This window comes from Pantherophis guttatus, chromosome 1 (assembly GCF_059756535.1).
Source record: "Pantherophis guttatus breed Tessera chromosome 1, ASM5975653v1, whole genome shotgun sequence".
Lineage (NCBI taxonomy): Eukaryota > Metazoa > Chordata > Lepidosauria > Squamata > Colubridae > Pantherophis > Pantherophis guttatus.
The window spans coordinates 156,370,824-156,392,523 of record NC_142063.1 but is presented as its reverse complement, the minus strand read 5'-3'; the positions used below and the strand labels follow the sequence as shown (position 1 = coordinate 156,392,523).

The following is a 21,700-nucleotide window of genomic DNA, read 5'->3' as shown; positions in this document are numbered from 1 at the left end:
TTGACCTGGGGGGGGCAGGGCTGGGTGTGTGTGGCCAGGGGTATGACCAGATCGACATCACTCTTGAGGCTCCGTTTTCGGCTGTGACGGCCTCCTGCAGTCCTCTGCCAACTAAAACAGAGCTGGGGAGGGGGCCCTAAATATGGAGTCTGTTGTGGTTGCAGAGGGCTGCAGGAGGCCGTTGCGGCTGAAAACGGAGCATGGGTGGGCCATGTGCGGCCCTCCCAATCTCCATTTTCACTGGCAGAGGCACTGTAGGCCAGTCCTTCATTGTTTCCAGGGCGGCCCTGTGGGCTGCATCTGGCCCACAGGCCTTGAATTTGACACCCCTGGTATAGGGTGTCCTGTTTGAGCAAGGGGTTGGACTGGAAAACTTCCAATGTGCCTTTCATTGTTCCGTTAAATAACCCCTTGGTCATATTCATAATTTTGTAGCTTGGATGCACTAGACTAGACAAATAATTGCACAATTAGATTTAAGTCCAGTACCCATACAAAGTTAGACTTTATATAACTAATAGGATTATTCAATTCTATTAAGCAGGTTTGCAATTTAAAGTTTAAGAGTGCAGCCATTTATTCTATATTTCAGAAGAAAAACTAGGAAGTAGTTTTCAGGAAACTTTTTTTTAAAAGAAATGATCAGTTGTCTTTTGAAAAGAGCACTGGACAGTACTTTAGTTTGATATGTAACATTTATCTCCAAAGAATCTACGTATGTGCCATCAAGTTGGTGTCAATTCAGCGACCACATAGATTTCCATGACGATCTGCCCCTAGCCCACTTTTTCAGGTCTTCTAGTAGCGACCTATGGCCACTGTGTCCTTCATCCTTGCTGCTGGTCACCCCTTTCTCCTTTTCTTTCCAAGCATTTTAATAGCCCTCCTAAATATTAATAAGGATGGGAGCCATTCTGACTTTTAGGAGCAGACTGGGGGGAAGCTAAGCAGTTCATTTCTAGACCCTTCCTCTTTTTACATCCTGTTGTGTGGGAACTTGAAACAACCCCTTTCAGCTGAGCAGGCGCATGACCACAAAGGGCTTGAAGGGAATAATCAGCATCTGGGATTGCAGCCAAAACAACTCTTATTTCAAGACTATCTAAAATTGCATCAGGTTAAAAAACCACCTCAAACCCCTTTGCCAGATTTACTGAAAATAGATTTCACCCCCGTTTTTCTGTAATGTACAGGGGATAGGGAGCATTGGTCATCCAATAGGTTTTGTGCTTGAAAGATTTGAACTTGAGATTTCATCTTCAATCAATAGTGGAGAGACCATGTTACTTTGATTTTAGCATTGGAGGTGGCATCAAGATGAGAGCTGTTCCATAGCAAAGTTTGTTGTTGCCGGTTTAGGTTCCACAGTGACTTCTGCAACTGAACTGGAACAGAACCAGGGCTTTAGAATGAGATCCACAGCACTGAAGGCCTCCCTCTCCTTGTTATACAGTAACTTCTAATCCGCCCATTCATGAGTGTTCCTGTTTTCCCACCACTTTTTACTTTTGTTGGCTTTTCTTTTTTTACATCTTAAAACTAGTACTGTTTGACATTTCTACCATTAAGAAAAATTAGCATTTGTGTGAAGAGTTTATTGAACAAGATACCACTTTTTTAGGTTATGGGTTTTCACTTTAGTTTTAAGGAAGTCAGTGATGTGGTTCAGGGTCTTCAGCTTTTTATATCTCATGCTTAATTCTTTTTAGACTCACGAAAGAAAAAAAGCATACCCGGGTAGGGTAGTTTTGTTCCCTTGCCTACAAAGCATCCAATTACTGTTTTAAAATGAAATTGCAAATATGCCATTGTAAAATTACTCATCCTATGCTTCAGAATTAAACAGGAACATTGGAAAGTAGTAATATGATACAAATCTTAGTATTTTTCATTCTCAGCTAATTCATGGGACACTGACATATCAACACAAATTACTAATCCACGTCAGCCAGAAATTGTTAGAGTGCTTGTTCATGTAAGCATGCCCTGAAGTTTTGTTCTAGCAGGATGTGTCCTTAAGCTCTGAGAAATATCCCCTAGGCTAGAACCGAACAGTTGCACAGAACCTGTTGTTTCATGTGGAACTAAATGAGCAATGTGAATCCAACACCTCTAAGTGGCTTCAAATATTTCAAGTTTGTGTCATAACAATTTAGAAGAAATCATGCAACTCGGTTGCTTAATGCAGAAATAAATGGTCCAGTACTAGAATTGAGATTCACTATCATGGTTAACTGTATTTTATTATAAGCATTTGATTATTACATGCTTCAATTTTTGCTCTCATAGCTATCAGTTGTATGCATGTTCCATTGAAGAATCAAAAATTTCAATTTATGGAAACAGACGATTGTTTCTTCAGGATTAGTCATCCTGCAGAGCAGAAGATAAAAGCAAACAATTTAGCACATTAAGAATGGTAACCTACTGAATATCTTAATTTTGCTAATAGTTGACTGAGGACCACAAGATCCCTAATGCTGGCACTGTTCTAGTACCATAATGTATCTAAAGCCCATCACCAAACACGGTTGATCTCCGTCTTGTTTGGGAAAATATTTAGCTGAGCGCATACAAGATTCAGATACTCTTTTAGTAAAATGTGAGGCACAGAGAAACACATGCACTCACCCCATTTCCATCTTGCTGGGGATTGCTGAGATTACTGTACCCATTTTAGCCTCAACCCTGTTTTCATAAGACAAAAAGGGAGCATAGGTGCTCTTTGCCATTCAGTCCTAGAATAGCAAGACACAATCCATAAATATTCTCTAATATTCAGTTGCAATTAGCCACAGTTCCTATTTACTATAACATAACAATTTGTACATTTGATGCTACTGTAGATAGGTACAGAAATTATAAACTGCTCATAAATTCATAACTTGTGAGTTAAACTGAGATGCTGACAAGCCAAAAAATGCAGACAATCTGGAATCACAATCCTACTCTTTTACATGCAGAATAACAACAGAATAAGGCAAATGAATTTCAGTATTAGATTACACAATTAAGGTTTACAGAATGAGTTTTTTAAAAATCCTTTAAAACCCCCAGAAACTCGTTTTAAAGATTTGTTACCTGAAAATTAATTTAGAGGGCACATCAAGTATTCCAGGTGAGAATGTTACTGATTTTCTTGCCTGCAATTTGGCAATTAGAAACATTACCAATAGGAATCCAGCAATGCTAACTTTATTATTGGCTACTTTTCTAACTGAAAAATCACACAAGTAATAAAATCAGGATTTTCAGGTTGTATGAAAGGTTATGTGCTTTTTTCCGTCTTACTTGCCTGATGTATGTAATTAGGTATGTTCAACAATCTGTGATGCATCATATACCTTTCTTACCAAAATCACTGGGAAATTATCCCTCCACAATACAATGATTCCTAACAAATTCTGGTAACAGCATTAAGAAGCTATATGCCAGGAGCATGCAAAAAGCAACCAACCACTGTTCTTAGAGTTCTCAAAAGTAAAACAAAATAATTTGTTCCATTGCTTTACATATTCAGCTAGAGTCAACTTTTTGTTCTTGGTAAGCAGGGTAATAAAGCTTGTTTCAAGGAGTACCCATTTTTCCTATGCTAAAGCAAAGGTACGTTGTTTCATCAGGGGAAAAAATCTCTACATATTGAAAATGTTTCGTTTCAAGCTCACTTCCCCTCCCATTCCATTCATGCCGATACATGATGTTGCGTGCAAATTGCCTATTATAACCAACGCCTACTGTATAGAAGATGATGAACCCTACTGGAAACCACTATAATTTTTTGAGCCATTCACAAGTCACGAATTTAGCTAAAGCAAAGGATTTTAAAAAAATGTTACTTCTTATTAATTGGTGGATATTTGATCTCCCCCCACCCTCACATAGATATGGTCTCTAAAACTTCCAAATCCTAAATTAAGCCTCATCCCCAGAAAGGTCCAATTGTTAATCACCCACCTCTATAACAGCTGTCTGAAGTACTGTGAATGGTAGAATTTTAGATCTAAATGCCAGTTAGTTGATTTAATATGCCCATCCACATTGATTTCAATACAATAATAAATATTCAATATATTTCACATTTACCCAGTTTGTTGTTCTCTCCAAGACAAATTTTCAGAGCTCAGAATACAATAAAAGAAACATTAGTGTTGTACATTCTTACCAAGCAAAAGTTTTCCAATAAGATATCCACCTCTGGTCACAGAGGTTTCTTCAACAATCTGCAAGTCAAACAGATCTTTCTTACCATGTTCAGAGAGGAATTATTTTTTAATTCATGAAAAGTGTTAGAGACAAACCTTACCTAGTCTTATTCCCCTTTCAGGTCTAAATGCTAGACTCAAAATAGCTATGACCTGGGGAGCTTCCAATTGGTGAAGAACTCTTCCTAGACTTTCTTCGTTATTTCATCACTGACAGGCAGATTTAACTATTTTGGGGAAGCTGCTCACTATCAGCATAGTATATTTATGCCTTCTCTTGTTTGGAAGTTGAAGCTGTTGCTGCCTTGTCCTCCTTTAATTTGCTGACTTGGGCGCTGCAGTCCTGTCTGAATCTCGTTTGATCCTCATTTCGACTAAGACATCTTTAATGCCGGTTATTCACTGTCCACTCCTTTTACTTGTCAGAATTCAGAGATCTAGGTCTAAGTCTGATTACCTTACAGGTTTCACATTTTTACAAAAGATTAACACACTGGTATTGTTTTCTCTAACATCAAGTCATTCCATCTCCATTAAAAACAGATTGAATGTCTTAACCAATTACTCGTTTTGCTGCTGAATTCAGTGACAGACTTAGAAGGGATGAGTTATATCTGATCTACCTTTACAGGAAATGCGCATGTGTGTACTAATGTAAGCCCCAGTCACCCTACTGGGGAGATGGGTAGCATATAAATTTAAAAAATAAGAAATGTACATGAGAACACTACAGTAACAGCTGAATCCCTTTCAACAAGCTTTGACTATTGGTATGCATACACTTTCTTGGAGATAAAAGATACATATCAAGAAATGAACACCTCATTCCCACATTTAGTCATATGACACTGCAGATCTTTGGGAGACTGATACTCTTGAGTTGGGTTCACTTATAGCAGTAGCACTTAGACTTATATACCACCCCATAGTGCTTTATAGCAGAGGTCCCCAACCCCCAGTAGCGGGCCGCAGCCTGTTCGAAACTGGGCCACGGGAGATGGGCAAGTGCAAGCACATAGAGCTCCATTCATAGGTGTTGAGCAAGGATGCACTTGCATGCGAAGCTCCACTCATGCAAGCGGAGGGCACTTGTGCTCATCCGCACAAATTGAGCTTCACTTGCAAGTGCCCTTTGCTTGTGTAAGTGAAGTTTTGCGCACAAGCACAACCACCCTACTTGTGCGAGTGGAGCTTTGTGAGTGAGCACAAGTGCCTGCTACTCGCATGCGTGGAGCTTTGTGTGCAAGCACCCCACAGCTTGTGCATGAAGCTCCATTTGCCGACTGGTGGGCATGTGCACCTGCCGCTTGCACAAATGGAGTTGTGCATGCATGCGCCTGCTATTCACACGCCCCCTTCCTCGGCCGGGCTGCCAAGCTGGAAAAGTTGGTGACCACTGCTTTACAACGCTCTTTGAACAGTTTACAAATGTCAGCATATTACCCCCAACAATCTGGGTCCTCATTTTACCGACCTTGGAAGGATGGAAAGCTAAGTCAACTTTGAGCCAGTCAGGATCGAACTGCTGGCAGTCGGCAGTTAGCCTGCAATACTGCATTCTAACCACCGTGCCATCACATTTCCTTATATACTTTATAGTTTTAAAGTAAATATTAACCATTGCATTCTATACCCAATGACGACTTCATGTCTGATTCTTGAGCAATTTGTTCCATCAATTCCTACACTGGAATTAAGTTTATCTTAAACTCATTGACCTACAGAAATAAGAGGTGAAAAGTGTCTGAATTTCTTCTACTCACTGTGCCCTACTCTTCTGGATGTGTACTGACAGAAAGCACTGCTCTGGCAATAGTTCAAAAAGAAGTCTGATCAAATTAAGGATAGCAAATTATTAGGGAACATGGCTGTAAATAAACCTAGGTAAGTGAAGGAGTAAACAACTCAGTCATGATTGTGACTTTAATAATTTTTATCAAATCATTCCAATGAACAGTCTTTATTTAACTATAGCCATAGGACCCTCATTAGCAACAACAGGTTCTACCAAATTTGCTCCTATTTTCACTTTATCTTCATGACCCATTATCAGGGCATTAGAAAGTGTGTGAAACATCTTGATGCATTCATGCTCAGAAGAGTTATACTTAGTCCAACGAATTCAGAGGGATTGTTTCTGTGCTGCAAATTAGCATCAGATAGAAAGGGGCATACAGAATTATACACAGTAGAATTTAGGCACCTTTATAGATGAACCTATATTTTTAGGGCAGATATATATACATATGAAACTGTAGAACTGTAAGCTAAGTAACAGACCCACGCTATTAGATTCAAAGTTTTAATTTAATTATATGTGTGCATTTAATCTGTTTGCAATTTGAGGGAAATTGAATCTCAACAATTATAAAAGGCAGAAACCTGTCCTGCCAATGTTTCTTGTAGCTCCTTTATATATCAGCGAAGTGGGAGGCAAACTGAATAAACTTAGATCTCGTCAATGCTTATTTACTTAGAAGGTTTAAACTAAAAACAAGTGCTACAAATTATGATATGCACAACCCAGAAATATCTGGAATTCTCATTTGAAAGTAAAGCTTTTATCATTCACAAGCATTGGTTTAAATGACTCAGTCCTAATTATACAGCTAAACAAGCTTTAATGCAAACATCTTTCCTCTCCCTATGCATGTGCAACTCATGTCATTTGGTTACATATGCAGAAAAAAATTAGAAGTACTTAAAACGGTTCAGCATTTCTATTGTTTTAAATTAATACAGATTATAATGCACTGATTTTTTTTCCTAGCAAGAATATACCCTAAAACTACATTTCTTTGTTTAAAGAAGTTTCGGTAAGAAAAAACTGAACTACACAAGTATTGAAAAAAAATTAAATGTTCCTTAATTATTTTTAATTCCTGGTACCACTACCACAAATTTACAGGGCAATATACCTGATTTTATAAAGAAAAGACAAAGCTACAACAACAAATTAAAAAAAGTCAGGAATGTACATCTAAACACTACATTGCATTAAATCAATAGCTGCACTCTTTGCAAACTGTGGCTATTAACAGTCCTTAAGAAGGGTTTCCTGTTTAAGCTGCAGTAACTTTTCTGACTATGGTTCATCGCTCCTTCTGTGGCAGATTTTACAGTTCCTCTAATTCATTTGGGACGACTGTCTCAAAGTAACCTGCAGCTTTCCTGACAACTCCTCGCTTTCTCCTGCTAAGAACTGTAGCCTGTTGAATACAGGATAAAAAAAAAAAGATTACTCTCAAAGAAATGTTGTAAGCTTAATTAAAAACACTTATTTGTAGTATACATACCATTATCCCACTAGTTTTTAGAATCTTCTTCCACCATAGCCACCACTTCCTCCACCTGATCCATAGCTACCTACAAATGGAGTATAACTGTTTATATTGAAGTTCTTGTTGAAAGATACTAGCCAGCTGCATATATTTTAATGTTGCATTTACCACCATAGGGACTGCCTGAACTTCTGCCACTGAAACTGCCACTTCCTTTCATGGGTCCATAACTTGAAGCCTGCTGTCCACTGTAGTTGCCAAAATCATTGTAGCTTCCACTGCCACCATAGTTGCCTAAAACAGAAATTTAATTTTATGTTCATCAAGTCTGTTATATAATTTGAAGTAATTTAGAAAAGTACTTCATTAGATTAAATAAATGAAGCACTACTGCATACAATTTAATATGCAACATATGCATTTTATGGACTTACTGAAGGCACTTTATGAAATTTCGATGAACAATGTGATTTGTAAAACATAAAAACATATGCAGTTTTTAGCTACAAAAATGGAAGTCATGAACTCATTGTTTCTGTTCTTTTCTCCACTGGTAAGAAACAAACAATACTTGATTCCAGCTAGTAACTTTGGTACGATGACCTGAGAAACAAGCCTTAGGAACACTGGGAGGAAGAAAAGCCATGTGTCTCCTTCTGCTTCAATTTAAGTGTACCAAAAATGTTTTTCAATAAGGAAAAAAAAGCAATCTGTAAGCAAGTGACATAGCAGCCTCTCCATAAACTGGCTGGCAGATAGCCAAACTTTCTAAGTTCAAAGTGCCCCTAGTGTCCCATAATTTTTTCATGATGCCCTGTAGTTCCCAATATTCTTTAAATATAGTCATCTTTCTTCTAGGTAAAGGAAGTTTAAACTAGTTCCAAGTTTTAGTTCTCATACTGATGCATATATTTGATAATCTCATTTGTTCATCATCTTTTAAATCAGTGTTTCTCAACCTTGGCCGCTGGACGATGTGTGGACTTCAACTCCCAGAATTCCCCAGCCGGAATTCTGGGAGTTGAAGTCCACACATCATCCAGCGGCCAAGGTTGAGAAACACTGATTTAAATCAATAGATTCAGTTTGCTCTTTCTAGAAATACATGCTGATCGGAATATTTATCCTTGAAACTGTGGGCTACCAATCAACCCAAATATTTCATATCTGGTGCAGTAGTTAGAATGTAGCACTACAGGCAAACTCTGCCTACAGATTGAAGTTCAATCCTGATGAGGCTCGAGGTTGACTCAGCCATCCTTCCAAGGTTGGTAAAATGAGAACCGTTTGTTGGAAGCAATATGATGACATTGTAAACCACCCAAAGAGTGCTGTAAAGAACTATGGGGTGGTATATAAGTCAAAGTGCTATCGCTATATAAATGGTACTGGGGAAAGTTTCACAAAGAATGTGACATTTACCTAGTGTTAGTCCTACATGTAGACCAGACTAAGAAACCAATGCCATGAAGGTCAATACTACCTTTATTGTAAAGCTACAGCAAGAGAATTTTGCATGTCTGAATATGCTTCCCACTCCTTTACTTTATCTGAGCTGGGGAGGGGCTCGTGTGAAATGTTTCCTCAAATTAGTTTTCTGGCCCTGGTGCTTATCTGACCGTTGCCTAATAGTGGCTCTTCCTTCTGTCCTTTAAGGCTAATCCCTATGCCCTCTACATCTCCTTTAAAAATAATAATTATAGAATGCTACAGAAAAATTAACAGAACAAACTCCTTATAAAACAGATACAGGTTAGAAAAATCAATGTCATATCCCTAGCAGTTAGCATTGGAGCTCTTGAAAATTAAGCTTCCAATCTAACATAGATGACAGCATGCACTGACACATGCCCCTGAATCCTTCAAAAAAAATTTCAATGTGATTTCACAACATTGGAAGTGTACTTTGAGAGCATGTTTACACTGCATAACATTTTATTTAATGAAACCTACATGTTTTAAAGTGACAGGTAAAAAAATTAATTTTATAGAACTTTTTAACGATCACGCTAATATTTTATTTATTAAATTTATATCTATATTTATAATTCTAATGCAATTCAAGGTGTCTCACCTCCAAAGCTTCCTCCTTCATTATAACCATCATAGCCTCCACCTCCTGTACCATATCCACCACCTGGATTTCCATAGCTTGGGCTACCACCATAACCACCTCGGCTACCATATCCAGGGCTACCACCATAATTTCCACCTTGAATTAAATGTAACAAAAATTTGTTATAAATAAAAAGAGAGTGGAACTTGAGAAATAAAATCAATCAACCTTCTGCCAATGCCTCTTTATTTCAGATGTTTTGGTTTGCAGCATGTATCATTCCTGATTATTAACCACATATGCCTTTGGCTGATCAGAACTGTTTTTCCAAACAAATGGAGGTACCTAGTTTGAAGAACATAAGCAATATTCCATAGGAAGTCACATTAGGTCATATTTTAGTACTTGCTTTGAAAGCAATGGCACTGTGCTCCATTGAAATTAATGGGTTAAGCTAATAATGACCGATTTAAATTATCTAATTATTCAGTACACAGATTTTCTGTATACCTCAACTTAACATTTCCTATATCAAGATATTCTATAGTCACTAAAAGCTGTGTCCTATTATACTTTTGTTTTCTTTAATGATAAATATAACTTCTTACCCCTTTTCATACCAGGGACAGGAGTGGTTTTATAAAGGAAATATAAAGAAAAATGTTATCCCTTAAAAACCTTTCCCAATCTGGTCCTCACCAAGCCTACTTTAGAACTGAAATCTTTTTGACACCAGTGCAACCAGGTGTCGCTGTCAAGCTACTGAAAGTAATACAGCTCAGGTATTATTATGCAAGTTTCATTTCTTTCATTTCATTTTCAAAATGAAAAAGGTCTTCTGCAGTCACAACATAAACCCAAGACTGAAAATCAGGCTTGTCAGATGTTACATCTTTTCTATCCTGCTCTACGGAGTAGAGAGTTGGTCTCTGACAAGAAAACCACTTGAAGGAACTAGAAGCATTTGAAATGTGGATTTACAGACAGCTGTTACGTATAAACTGGGCTAACAAAAACACAAACGAGGAGGTGATAAGCCACCTGGAAAAGCAAAGGGAAATCATCAAAGCCATTAAAAAGCGAAAGTTAGAATATTTTGGACATGTGATGCGACACCCCAAAAAATATGGCATCCTTCACATAATCTTCCAGGGAAAGACTGAAGGCAAACGAGGTCCAGGCAGAAGAAAAACATAATGGCTTCAAAACCTAAGGGACTGGTTTGGACAAAACTCAGCAGCACTTTTTCATGCGGCTGTTGACAAAAATAGGATTGCCAACATCTGATGATGGATATGGCACAAGAAGAAGAAGATGATTATGCAAGTTGTATTTGCACTTCCACGCTTACCATCACCAAAACCATTATATCCATCGCCACTGCCAAAGCTTCCTCTACTGCTGCTGCCACCTCCACTACCGTAGCTTCCTAAAGCAGAACAAAAGTATTACATTATGAACAAGTTAACAACCAATGGTGTAAAATAATACCTTGGAAGGACACTGGGAAGAACTAACATGTACCTCTACTACCAAAACTTCCACCTCTGTTGTAACTTCCACCACTGCCTCCAAAGTTCCCACGACCCATGAAGTTGCTTGAACTACTCCCACGACCTTAAATAAAAACAACATAGTGCATGTCTAATGGTGTTCGATAGGTAGCATAACTGCTGTATTTTGGACTCCTACTGACTAAGACTCACTTCTTTGTGCGGTTGCAGTCTGCATTTCTTGCTTGGAGAGAGCTTTCTTCACTTCACAGTTATGTCCATTTATAGTGTGATATTTCTGAACTAAAATAAATTTTGAAACAAATTACTACTATGAAAATATGCATTCTGCTCAATGATTTATGCAAAATTTTGTAAAATATACCAAAATAAAAAACAAACAAAAGACAAACAGGAACATAAAGAACCTATACCGATTCTCTTATCCACATGTAATTAAAAGTATGATGAAACCTCTTCATTTTCAAGGGAATCCACAAACACTTGCAAAATAATTTATTTAGACTTTCGTCTCTAACTTTAAATTGAGTTAAAATTCTTTTGACCTCTATTCTGGCTTGGTTTGCCTTTCAATCCTGAGTAGAAAAAAGCAGAATTCTGGTTTCCAATCAACTTGCCTCCTCCTTTTTTCTTCTAGAGTATGTAGATCCAGAGAATTTTAAAGAAAAGTAAAAGAGCTTCTTAGTCAAATGACTGAAGTAGCAAGCAAGCAAAACATGACAATGAGGTACCAGAGGCTGATGTTTTCCAATCAGTCCAACTCAATTGAATGAGTGTAGAATACAGGTAAAATTCTGCTTGTACAAGTAAGAAGCTATTAGATTGGGAAGCCTTGTTGCAACAGAGCTAAAAGTTCTTGGCCTTAGGGAATAGCTGGTTTGTCAAACAATTTTTCTATCAAGTTTCTTTTGGTGCTTTCCTCAGTAATGACCCAATTATATTAAATTATAGTGAGGAGGCTATGATCTTTCTGGTCAATTAATGTTTGCTTTTTGTTACTTTTAAACTTTACCCTTTTATCCTCTTCCTTTTTTCTTCACATTTGTTTGTATTTTATTGTTATTTAATATATTTTTTAAAAATGAATTGAAACTGCAATTAGAGCTTTGACTTGAACCTGCCTTTATGTAATCAATAATCACCATTTGAGCTTGAATCTCTCAAATCCATTCCTCTACTTATTTCTCCTGCTGGAAGTATGTATTTCCTTTGGAGTGAGGTTTCTTTTGAGATTTTGACATTCTGCTAAAGTTATTAGTTAGGCTGTTCAATTCGTTTGTGAAATTCAACCAGCTACAAAGGTGGCTACTGGACTCCTGTGCACCAATAGCAGCAAACAAGCAAATTGAAAATACTGTACTTTATGAGAAATGTTGGTTATCATACTGCCTCCCAGGCAGGCATTTAAGCATAGTGGAAAAATTCAAGAAAGCTCTAAGTAATGGAAATGATGGAGTCAAACATGTGCTTGTGAATAAACAACCATCAGATATTTGAAATTGTAGGAACTGACGTAAATACACAGGAGGCAAAAAAGTCGAGAATTGAATTTGGGGCTACAAAGTATAATCTTTTAAAACATCGAACTATCTTATATTAATTATTCCTATGATAAAAGTTCTTTGTTTATTAAAACATAATATAAATCAATATTTATCAAACAGACGTTATCACAAAGACAAAATACTACATACCAACAATTTTGTCTACTGTATCATGATCATCAAATGTCACAAAGGCAAAACCTCTTTTCTTTCCACTCTGCCTGTCTTCCATTACTTCAATGGTTTCAATTTTGCCATATTTTCCAAAATAATCTCTTAAATTATATTCTTCTGTGTCTTCTTTAATTCCACCAACAAATATTTTCTTTACTGTTAAATGAGCACCAGGTTTCACAGAATCCTGTGAAAATTTAAGTTAAATTTAGTATTTCAAACTTTTAAATTAGTTCAATGTTTGAAAAACACATTTAGAAGTAAGCATTTGTGTAATCAAGATATAACATTTTAAACAATTACTTACTTCTCTAGAAACAGCCCTCTTTGGCTCTACCACACGGCCATCAACTTTATGTGGTCGAGCTGCCATTGCAGCATCTACTTCTTCCACACAAGAATAGGTCACAAAACCAAAGCCTCGAGAGCGCTTTGTCTGTGGGTCTCTCATCACCTTCAAGAGATATATAGTACAGAGAATGCTGATTGAAACATTTTTTGTTTAAATCTAATGCTCTAGTCCTATTGAGCGGAATAGAAGTTTATTTGAAATACACAGACATAGAAATATAATTTCTCACCACACAATCTGTGAGTGTGCCCCATTTTTCGAAGTGGTCTCTTAGGCTATCATCTGTTGTTTCAAAGCTCAAGCCACCAATAAACAGCTTTCTCAATTGTTCTGGTTCTTTAGGATCATGACCCTGAAAGAAGAAAAGTTTCAATATCTGCACTAGATTCATACTGCTGCTAAGAAATTCACTTAAGCTGTTTGTCCACAGAATTTGCAATTATTAAATAACTTACCACATTTATAGCTATATGCTTCAGTATGAAAGAAATGTACTTTCTAACATGTAAGCATACAGCTATAATCTGAGGCTGCAATTCTATTCACAACTGCTCTAAGATTTGTCCAATTGAAATCTATATGACTTATGAAAAGTAAACACACACACACACACACACATCCCTGCAAAGGGTATTACTGTTAGAATTTCATTACATTTTCTCTAGATATAATTAAAGGGCCATATTTAGAAAATTTTATTGATCTTTTAAACAAAATTTAGCATGATTCCAGTTTTTCTTTCTTTCTTTTCAAAGTTCATATTATTTTGTTCAAAATATTCTAACAAAATTAAAAGCTATTGGGTTCTAGTCATACTAATCCAGAGATCTCAAATTTGTGGCCTGCAGAGTTCTTCTGTAAGGCTCATGATGGCTCACACATCAGATTCTGTTTTAGCTTTTATTCCTGTCCCAATGTATGCATTTGTCCCAGATTTTTGAGTCACAGGCATTCCCTCCCCACTGGTCTTCTCTTCTGCAGAGCTCACTTGTCCCAAGTAGCTGGTGCTACTGCAGAGAAACCAATGTTGAACAAAGTGGTATTGTGGGGAAAAGCAAAGACAGCTTTGCACAAGCCATGCTGTGGTGGAGGTGGTATTTGCCTACTCTGCAAGGGAGAAAAAAGTAGGAAAAAAGTGTCATCCATGCCTTCACTTATTCCCCACATCACCCACTTGTTCACTTTCTGCTTCTCCCCAAGTCACTTAGTAATCTGCCTGCTGATGACATGAAGAACCAAAACTGGAACTGCCAGATAGGTTGATAGGACAGAAAGCAAGATGAAAGGGAAACACAGGAAAAATAGTTCGAAAGAAAATGTCACAATTGCTATATGATTTTGAGCTTCCAGACAACCCATGCGCAGAGTGAAATATTTGTGCTCTACATGCTTTGCTTGATCTAGAATTGAATGATTGATACCAACTTTGGATGCAATGCCCTGGACTGAAAAAAACAAACTACAGTACTTAGATCAGAGATGGAGAACATATGACACCTATGACATACATGTCAAAGGTGACATGCCGAATTGTTTTGGGTGACACATTAGTGTTCACCAACAGATGAGAACAACTATTCTTGAAAGCATAACCTATTGTCACACTATTTTCAGAGACCGCCGAGGACATGTGAAAATGAAGTGTGCTCTTGTGCAGCCACCAAAGCCTCTAAAAATTGTGCAAAAACAATTTTTAAATGGTTTTTGGAGGCAGTGGAAGAACATTCTATGAAGCTGCTTCAGAAATCAAGGTGTTATGCAACCTGGAACAGCCTTGGATAGGCTGCAAGGGCCTGTCAAAAGAGAGAAAGAACGCCTGAAAGTAAATGGTGCATGGCAATTCCTGAAGAGTGCTGGGCCATGGGGCAATCACACAGTTCTCCAAGGCTTGTGCTCCTTAGGGAATGGAGCAAGGCTGCTTTTTTAAGTGGCAGCTGTGGTGCAAGGGTTGAGGATGAGACCTGGGCTTCTACTTCAGGCCTAGTCTCAGTGCTGCCAAGTGCTGCTGTTCAGGGCAGCCTAGATAAGGGAGAGATACAGAATTGTTTCTTTTGTGCAGAGAGATGCTTTCTGAATTTTTGACATGCCAAGCCCAAAAGCTTCACCATCACTGACTTAGATCTTCCGTATTAATTAAGATAGATGGATGGCAACCAGCCAGCGATAGAGGTAAGTTTTTAAAAAATATATATCTGAGGCTGGAGTCTAAAAGAGATAGAAGCTGCACATCCTTTTATTTGAGGGCAACTAGCCAGTGCCAGCCTGCAGAAAGAAAGGGGACCACACTTCTTTAAACACTAGGTTGAGTGTTTAAAGAATCTGGTCTTCCTTTCTAAATAGCACTAGAAAACAGTAAAGAGTCAAAATTATTCTCTCTCCTTGCTGCTGTTCAGTAATTTCCTAGTCCAGTCTCTCAAACTGAAAATCATATTTCCTCTATCCAGAATTTCCGGATCTGCTCAAAATGTATCTTTCTCTTTGAAAACAGTCTCATGTGGGCAGAATGGAACAACAAAACTTGAGGAGAATGTGTGCAGAGTTCAATACATTTTCTTTCCAAACATATCCCGAGTTACAAACTGAAAAATCCAGGAAATGGAGTGACTAAAAAAATCTCAATTTTTCAGATTAACAGTCTGTTTACCAACTCTTCATTTGAAACAATTCACCAAGAGGAACATAAATTTAGTATCAAGTTTAATTTGCATTTATTAGAAGTTATACATTTTTTGAATTAATCAGATTAATTGGTGATTCTCAGAACAAACACATCACCATTTCTTTCTGCCTCAGTAACAACATGTTTTAAAGTGATTACCTCAAATTCCAAGATTGTAAAGGAAGGAGGAAGTTATTTAACTGACAGTCATTTTGTCAGTGAATCAAATAGGGTGTGTCTAATAATGATAAAGGCACACAGAATAGGAAAAAAACCCAACAATCTGCATCTGAGTTGTAAAACTATTTGAATTTATAGCAACAGCTGACTTTAAGGGCGTTTTGGTTACTATCTGAATAATGAAAACTAAACATCAAATGGTGATTGGCCTTAATAACTAGCTGAAATGTTTATTCTGATCTCCTATGATGTTTTCAAATGGAAATGGCCATACTGACAAAAGAGTTAGCTTACACTTTCTTTCCCTTTGAATAGTTGTATTTCTAATGGATGGAACACTGCTTGTACACTTTAATCTTTCCCTGACGAAAGAACATATCACCTATTGTAAACAGTAAAGTCTCCATAACTCTTAATTCTAAAGCCTCTCCTTACCAAATTACTAGCCCCAACAATCTCTTTCTTAGATGGAAAAGGCCATGGACCACTAGGACTTTTTCTGCCATCAGTTTTCTATGTTTCTATAATCTTTATTCAATTCAACATTACAGAGGAAATAAACTAAATAAACTAAAAGTAAGTGTGGACTGTTACAATTTTTTCAAGAACTACCACTGTTATCATTCTAATTCTCCCTAATTCCTTAAGATACATTTATGCAGGTTACACAAGCCATCTGTTTGTGGACAGTAGCAAGCTCTTGCAGTTCCGTATAAATATATTATAAGTTAGAAATTGTAATGAATACAAGGAGGAATTTTCAATTATAGGAGTTTAAAGTTATATTATTTAAAGCATATATTGATAATTTCTAATATGTTGAAGGTTATTTGCTTGAATACTGTTAATAATTACAATTTCTATAGTTAATTTTCAACAGATGGCCATAGTTCTCAAAAACAGCTTAATTGCTGAACATATGTAAATATTACATAACCCAAAGATTCAGGTATTTATTCAAGTAAGCTGATCTATCAATTCATAGCTGTATTTGACCTAGTTTTGAATGATGCAACTGAGTCTGAATTCAGTTTTTTACTATATGAAACAGATACAATGTTCTTTTTAAAAGAATGTTAATTTTCAATTCTCAATGTTCTAGTTTTTATGGAACAATACTGATGCAACAGCAGACCCCAGACCACTGCAGCCATCATAAATATGAGTCAATTTGCCAAGCAGCTGAATTTTGATCACATGACCATGGGATGCTGCAACAATCATAACTGTGAAAGTGGTCATAAGTTACTTTTATCAGTATCTTTGTAGCTTTGAATGTTCACTAAATGAACTATTGTAAATTGGGAACTACCTGTAGTTACCTCCTCAATGCAACATGGATTTTAGTCAACTAGACATGCCCATTCAAGCAGACAGAGCCACCAATAATTGCCTGTTTCTGGACTTTAATAATTTAACTACAATTTTAAGATTTATTTAGATATTAGTTTTCAAATTATTCCCTTCACAGTAACATAAATTTATAAAATTATGCATATAATAGTGCACTTTCTGTAAATCTTTATACTGGGAAAAGGAAAGAATGTATTTTCAAAAGCGAAGCAGAACAGAGTAAGTGCAATGTGAAATCTGAGCCACATAGACCGATTAAAGCAGCAGCAAGCAAAAACTGACTCGTTAACTCAAGTAAAAGCGCTAAAATCATAAAAATATTCCACCTGTGAGGATCTTCTTCCCCTTCTCTTGTAATCTTCATCCTCTCTCTCCTCTTTACACGCCATTTTGGGAGTGTGTTCTGACTCAGTTGCTCCTTTTAACCTAGGTAACAAGTAGTAGGAGTTCCTGTGAGTTTTCTCCTTACTCTCATACCAAATAAAGGGGCCCTAATTTTCAATGGACAATATATTGGAGCCACTTTAGCTTAAGTAATGTTACTGTATGAGAGAATAAGTAAATAAGTAAAAAAGGATGGGTTTCTATTATCAACTCATGTAATGTATTTTTAAAATAAAAACACAGAGTATCAATTGAAAAAACAAGCATGTTCATCATGATATGCTATAAGGATAGCAAAATGAACTGCTAGCCAATTAAACTGTATTCAAAACTATGCAGTAAGAATAGATTAAAATTGTTTCTGAATAGATAAGATATTTATTTGCATTCATCATATGGACTAAAGAAGCAAATCCCAGCAGGGGAGAGAGAATCAAGACCATCTCCAATGCACTCAGTTTATAAACAGCCTATTCCCTGGATACTCCTCTTGACTGTGCTATTCTAGATCTTTAGATCTGGGAGGGGTTATTAATATTTAAGGATTTTGCTATAGCAAAAGCTACTAGCTTGAGCATTTGGAAAACAGCTTCTCAATGTCTTAAATCAAGCTTGTGCATATAAGTACTCAAGACCTTGCTCAGATATATATTAATTAAAAATGCACCATATTTAAATGCAGCTGTAACTGGGCACTAGTATTTCCCTATGGCTAAAATTATTAAGTAGTTAACAAATTATTAAACATGTTTCACATTTAAAAACAGCACTTCCACTGCACCAAGTTATTAGGTACTGCCTTGAGAGAGGTGAACCTAACTGTTGGATAAGAGTATCTCAAAAAAAAAAAAAAAAGCCTTCACTCTATGATGTGAAGTGATAGCAATAGCAATAAGACTTGTATACCACTTCACAGTGCTTTACAGCCCTCTCATAGTTGTTTACACAATATGCCCCCAACAATCTGGGTTCTTATTTTATCGACCTCGGAAGGATGGAAGGCTGAGTCAACCTTGAGCCCGTTAGACTTGAACTACTGGCAGTGGGCAATCAGCAGAATTAGCCTGCAATACTGCTTTCTAACCACTGCATCACCACTGAGATAAAGACAAGATGGCAAGTCCTCTTTGTTACAATCTCTGTCCTTTGGAACTCCGTGTCTTCAGAGGTTTGAGCATTTTTTCTGATATTTCGTAGAGTTGTTCTACCTCATATCATTCTTTTAACCAAGTCTGAATGTTTCTGATGTCCATCAGAGATATCTCTATTTACTGGGAAGGGTTATAAAACTGTACAATAAACCCATCATCCCAAGGCTATAGATTTGAGAGAGCTGAATCTAAAATTGATAAAATTGCATTCAGCTAAAAGAATTGCTTACAATCCTGAAGTAATTGAATTACAAGTAGAATTGAGGCTGGTATAGATTATCACAAAAAATCCCATCCTCTCCAATTAAAAATATTCTTGGGTTTCAATATACTTTTGTATACTTTCTTTGACATCTTTTCTTGCTAAGATTCTGATATGCATATAAAACTTTTCTTGAAATAAAAAGTTTAAAATGGGACATAACTTGACAATCTTTGCATTTGTTTTGCCTTCACATTATACCTGCCCACTTAAAAATGGGTAGATGGAATTTTAAAACTGTAGGCTTTTCTACTCTCCCTTCTACAAGGCCAGAAAAAAGAAAAACCAAACAAGAAATACAAGAAAGGCCCTTTCTGCTTTTTCTTTCAAAACTATAGGTGACACAGAAGCATCAGCTGCTGACACATGTTCCCAAATTATAGTTTGGAAAAGCAAAGATAGAGAATGCAAGCCTAGAAACCACACACAATAGCAAGCCCCAGCAGAGCTGATTTCAGCAAGAAAGAAGCAGGTAGAACCTTAGGATCACTGATCTTTAGTGTTAAAAATATAATACTAATGTCATTTTATGACCTTGAATTCCTGTTGAACAAGACTATTCTCTAGTTGAATCATTTGACAATCAAAACATAATTTCTATATTTTATGCCCCAAATTATGATCCCCCCCAATGAAGTGTTTTAGGTTCAGTTACTTATACTTCAGGCTACTTGGAACTCAACTGAGTGGCATATTTTTCCAAATAAATTGGTACATACAACCATAGGTGTCTGTTTCTTCTGCAACTTAGATGTGCATAGGTTAATGATTTCCTAAAAATTGAATATAGTTTGGCAATTTATGTGGCAGAGGCAAAAAAAAAAACTTTTAAAATTGTGGCTATGGTATGAGGATAAATTAAACAATTCAGAAATAAAGGGTCCAGAAAGTTAATCTATTCCACACTGTGCAATCTTCTTATATACACAGTTTACTGACTTTTATGTCACACCTGGATTCAAAAAGAGGATTTAATTACAGTACTAATCCTGTGATACTTACAAGTGTGAAGAGCACTCAAAGACATAACAGGATTGTTCACTTTAATGTAATTACAAAACTTAGGTTTGGATACTAGTCATTCAAGAATCTAAAGATTCATTACACCTGAGATAGAAAATACGGTGGTTATCTGAACCAGCCAAATTCATACTCGTAGTTTCAAGAAGAAAAAAAGATACTGATTCCAAAAAACATTAAGTGATCCAGCACTACTTTTAAGAACGATCAAAACTCCCAATAGCTTTTATATCGAAATCATTCAAATCCTGCCAGAGGACTGCTCAAAAAAGAAAATTAACCGTAGCACTTATGCTATATCTTTTTGCGGTGAGGTGGCGGCGTACATACGATATCACTCTGGCGGGGGGTGGGGTGGCAGACGTTACAGACAAGAAACCTTAACTGTGCAATATTTAGTACTATTTCTCAACGACCAGGTTCACAGAAGCAGCGTTCGACAATTCATATTTGGGGATCCTACTTAATGGCATTTTGCTCAGGGATTGCAAAACACAACACACACCGTTGAGAGAGAGAGAAAAAAAGGGAGCGTTTTCCTAAGGGTTTAAACCAAACCCTGCACAATTACGAGTCGGCGGCGGTATCCGCGTGTGCACGTGTCTCTATTGCGCGCGCTGTATCCTCCGTTAACCTTCTCGTCCCTTCCAAGGAAAACAGGGCCGGCTGCCTGGGATTTACCTAACGGGCCACGCTGACCACTACCACTACCACCACCCCCGGCTCTACTGCGGCCGCTCTCAATGGAGTTCAGCCTCTCTCCTCCGCGCGGGAGTCACAATGGCGGCCGAAGCAGCCGCCTTTCCCGCTCCACTCTCCCCCCCCCCCATCCACCCCGTTGCGCCATTTCGGAGACATCGCTGGTGGTGGTGGTGGTGGTGGGGAAAGCAAAGAACCGGGCCAGCTCGAAAGCCGGTCAAGAGCCCGCTCCCCCTCCCGCCTGGCCCCGTTGCTTCGTCTGCCGCGCCTAGCTATCTCCGGGGTCCGCTGCTGCTAAAGCCCATTGCCCGCCGCTGTTCCCGCGCGACGCCGAGCATCGTTACCTCCATTTTGTGACTGGATTTTGTGAGCCTCCTTCAGCCTCAATATGGAGTCGAGAGGAAGGGGGTGGGAGGAGCGGGTCAGAGGAAACTAGGCCACGTGAGAGAGGAAGGCGGGCTCGGCGGCAAGGAAACGGGGGCGAGGAAGAGGAGGGGGGAGAAATTGTTTCAAATTTATGTTTTTGATACGAGCTACTGTACAGTACGGTATTTCACAAGTTGTGCCGGCTGGAGGGGGAAGGGGAAGGATGAGGTGGTCCGCGTGTCATTAAGTACCTGGAAAAAAAGAGGAGGGGACCGCCACGAAGGAGAGCAACGGTAGAACCTGGGAGGAAAATTCCAGACCACGCGCTTGGTGCGCGCGGCTGTCCGTCACCTCGTTGCCCCGCCTTAAACCATCGAGGCGAAGTGGGTAGTGGTAAAGAACGGCCCGAGCCGCCAGCGCGAGATCGGCCGCTTGGAGGAGGCTTGTATATGTGCGTGCAGGCGCGCGCGCGCTTCCTCTCGCTCGGCTCGTGCTCGGTCTCG

The 21,700-nt window shown here is 37.9% G+C and overlaps 1 protein-coding gene across 16 annotated transcripts; it reads right to left on the bottom strand.

Moving 5' to 3' along the window:
• Positions 1-2,211: 2,211 nt before the first annotated feature.
• On the bottom strand, positions 2,212-21,526 carry HNRNPA3 (heterogeneous nuclear ribonucleoprotein A3). 16 transcript variants are annotated; one of them, XR_015731167.1, is made up of 15 exons: positions 21,176-21,526; positions 17,642-17,741; positions 13,353-13,475; positions 13,079-13,225; positions 12,748-12,958; positions 11,246-11,335; positions 11,064-11,156; positions 10,891-10,968; positions 9,558-9,695; positions 7,652-7,777; positions 7,499-7,568; positions 4,163-7,411; positions 3,082-3,143; positions 2,632-2,738; positions 2,212-2,373 (listed from the first exon to the last, which is right to left on the bottom strand). XR_015731167.1 is itself a non-coding variant. In XM_034428254.3 (12 exons), the coding sequence occupies exons 2-11, from the start codon at positions 17,702-17,704 to the stop codon at positions 7,516-7,518; spliced, it is 1,122 nt and encodes a 373-aa protein (XP_034284145.1). In that variant the 5' UTR covers positions 17,705-17,741; positions 21,176-21,526; the 3' UTR covers positions 2,212-7,411; positions 7,499-7,515. The 16 variants fall into 16 exon arrangements, 3 of the variants coding, with proteins under 3 accessions (XP_034284145.1, XP_034284181.1, XP_087738175.1); XR_004593067.3 differs by having other exon boundaries at positions 4,163-4,220; positions 21,176-21,450; XR_015731169.1 differs by having other exon boundaries at positions 2,632-2,688; positions 4,163-4,220; positions 21,176-21,450.
• Positions 21,527-21,700: the final 174 nt, after the last annotated feature.

What these genes read in the sequence shown, in the direction of transcription:
- HNRNPA3 (XM_034428254.3), bottom strand. Translation starts at nt 17,704, where the DNA reads ATGGCGTGTAAAGAGGAGAGAGAGGATGAAGATTACAAGAGAAGGGGA. An exon ending in GGGGAAGAAGATCCTCACAG is followed by an intron (nt 13,476 to 17,641) that starts GTGGAATATTTT and finishes TTCTTCTTTCAG; the next exon opens with GGTCATGATCCTAAAGAACC. An exon ending in TGAAGGAGGAAGCTTTGGAG is followed by an intron (nt 7,778 to 9,557) that starts GTGAGACACCTT and finishes TTTCTGTTTTAG; the next exon opens with GCAACTATGGTGGCAGTGGA.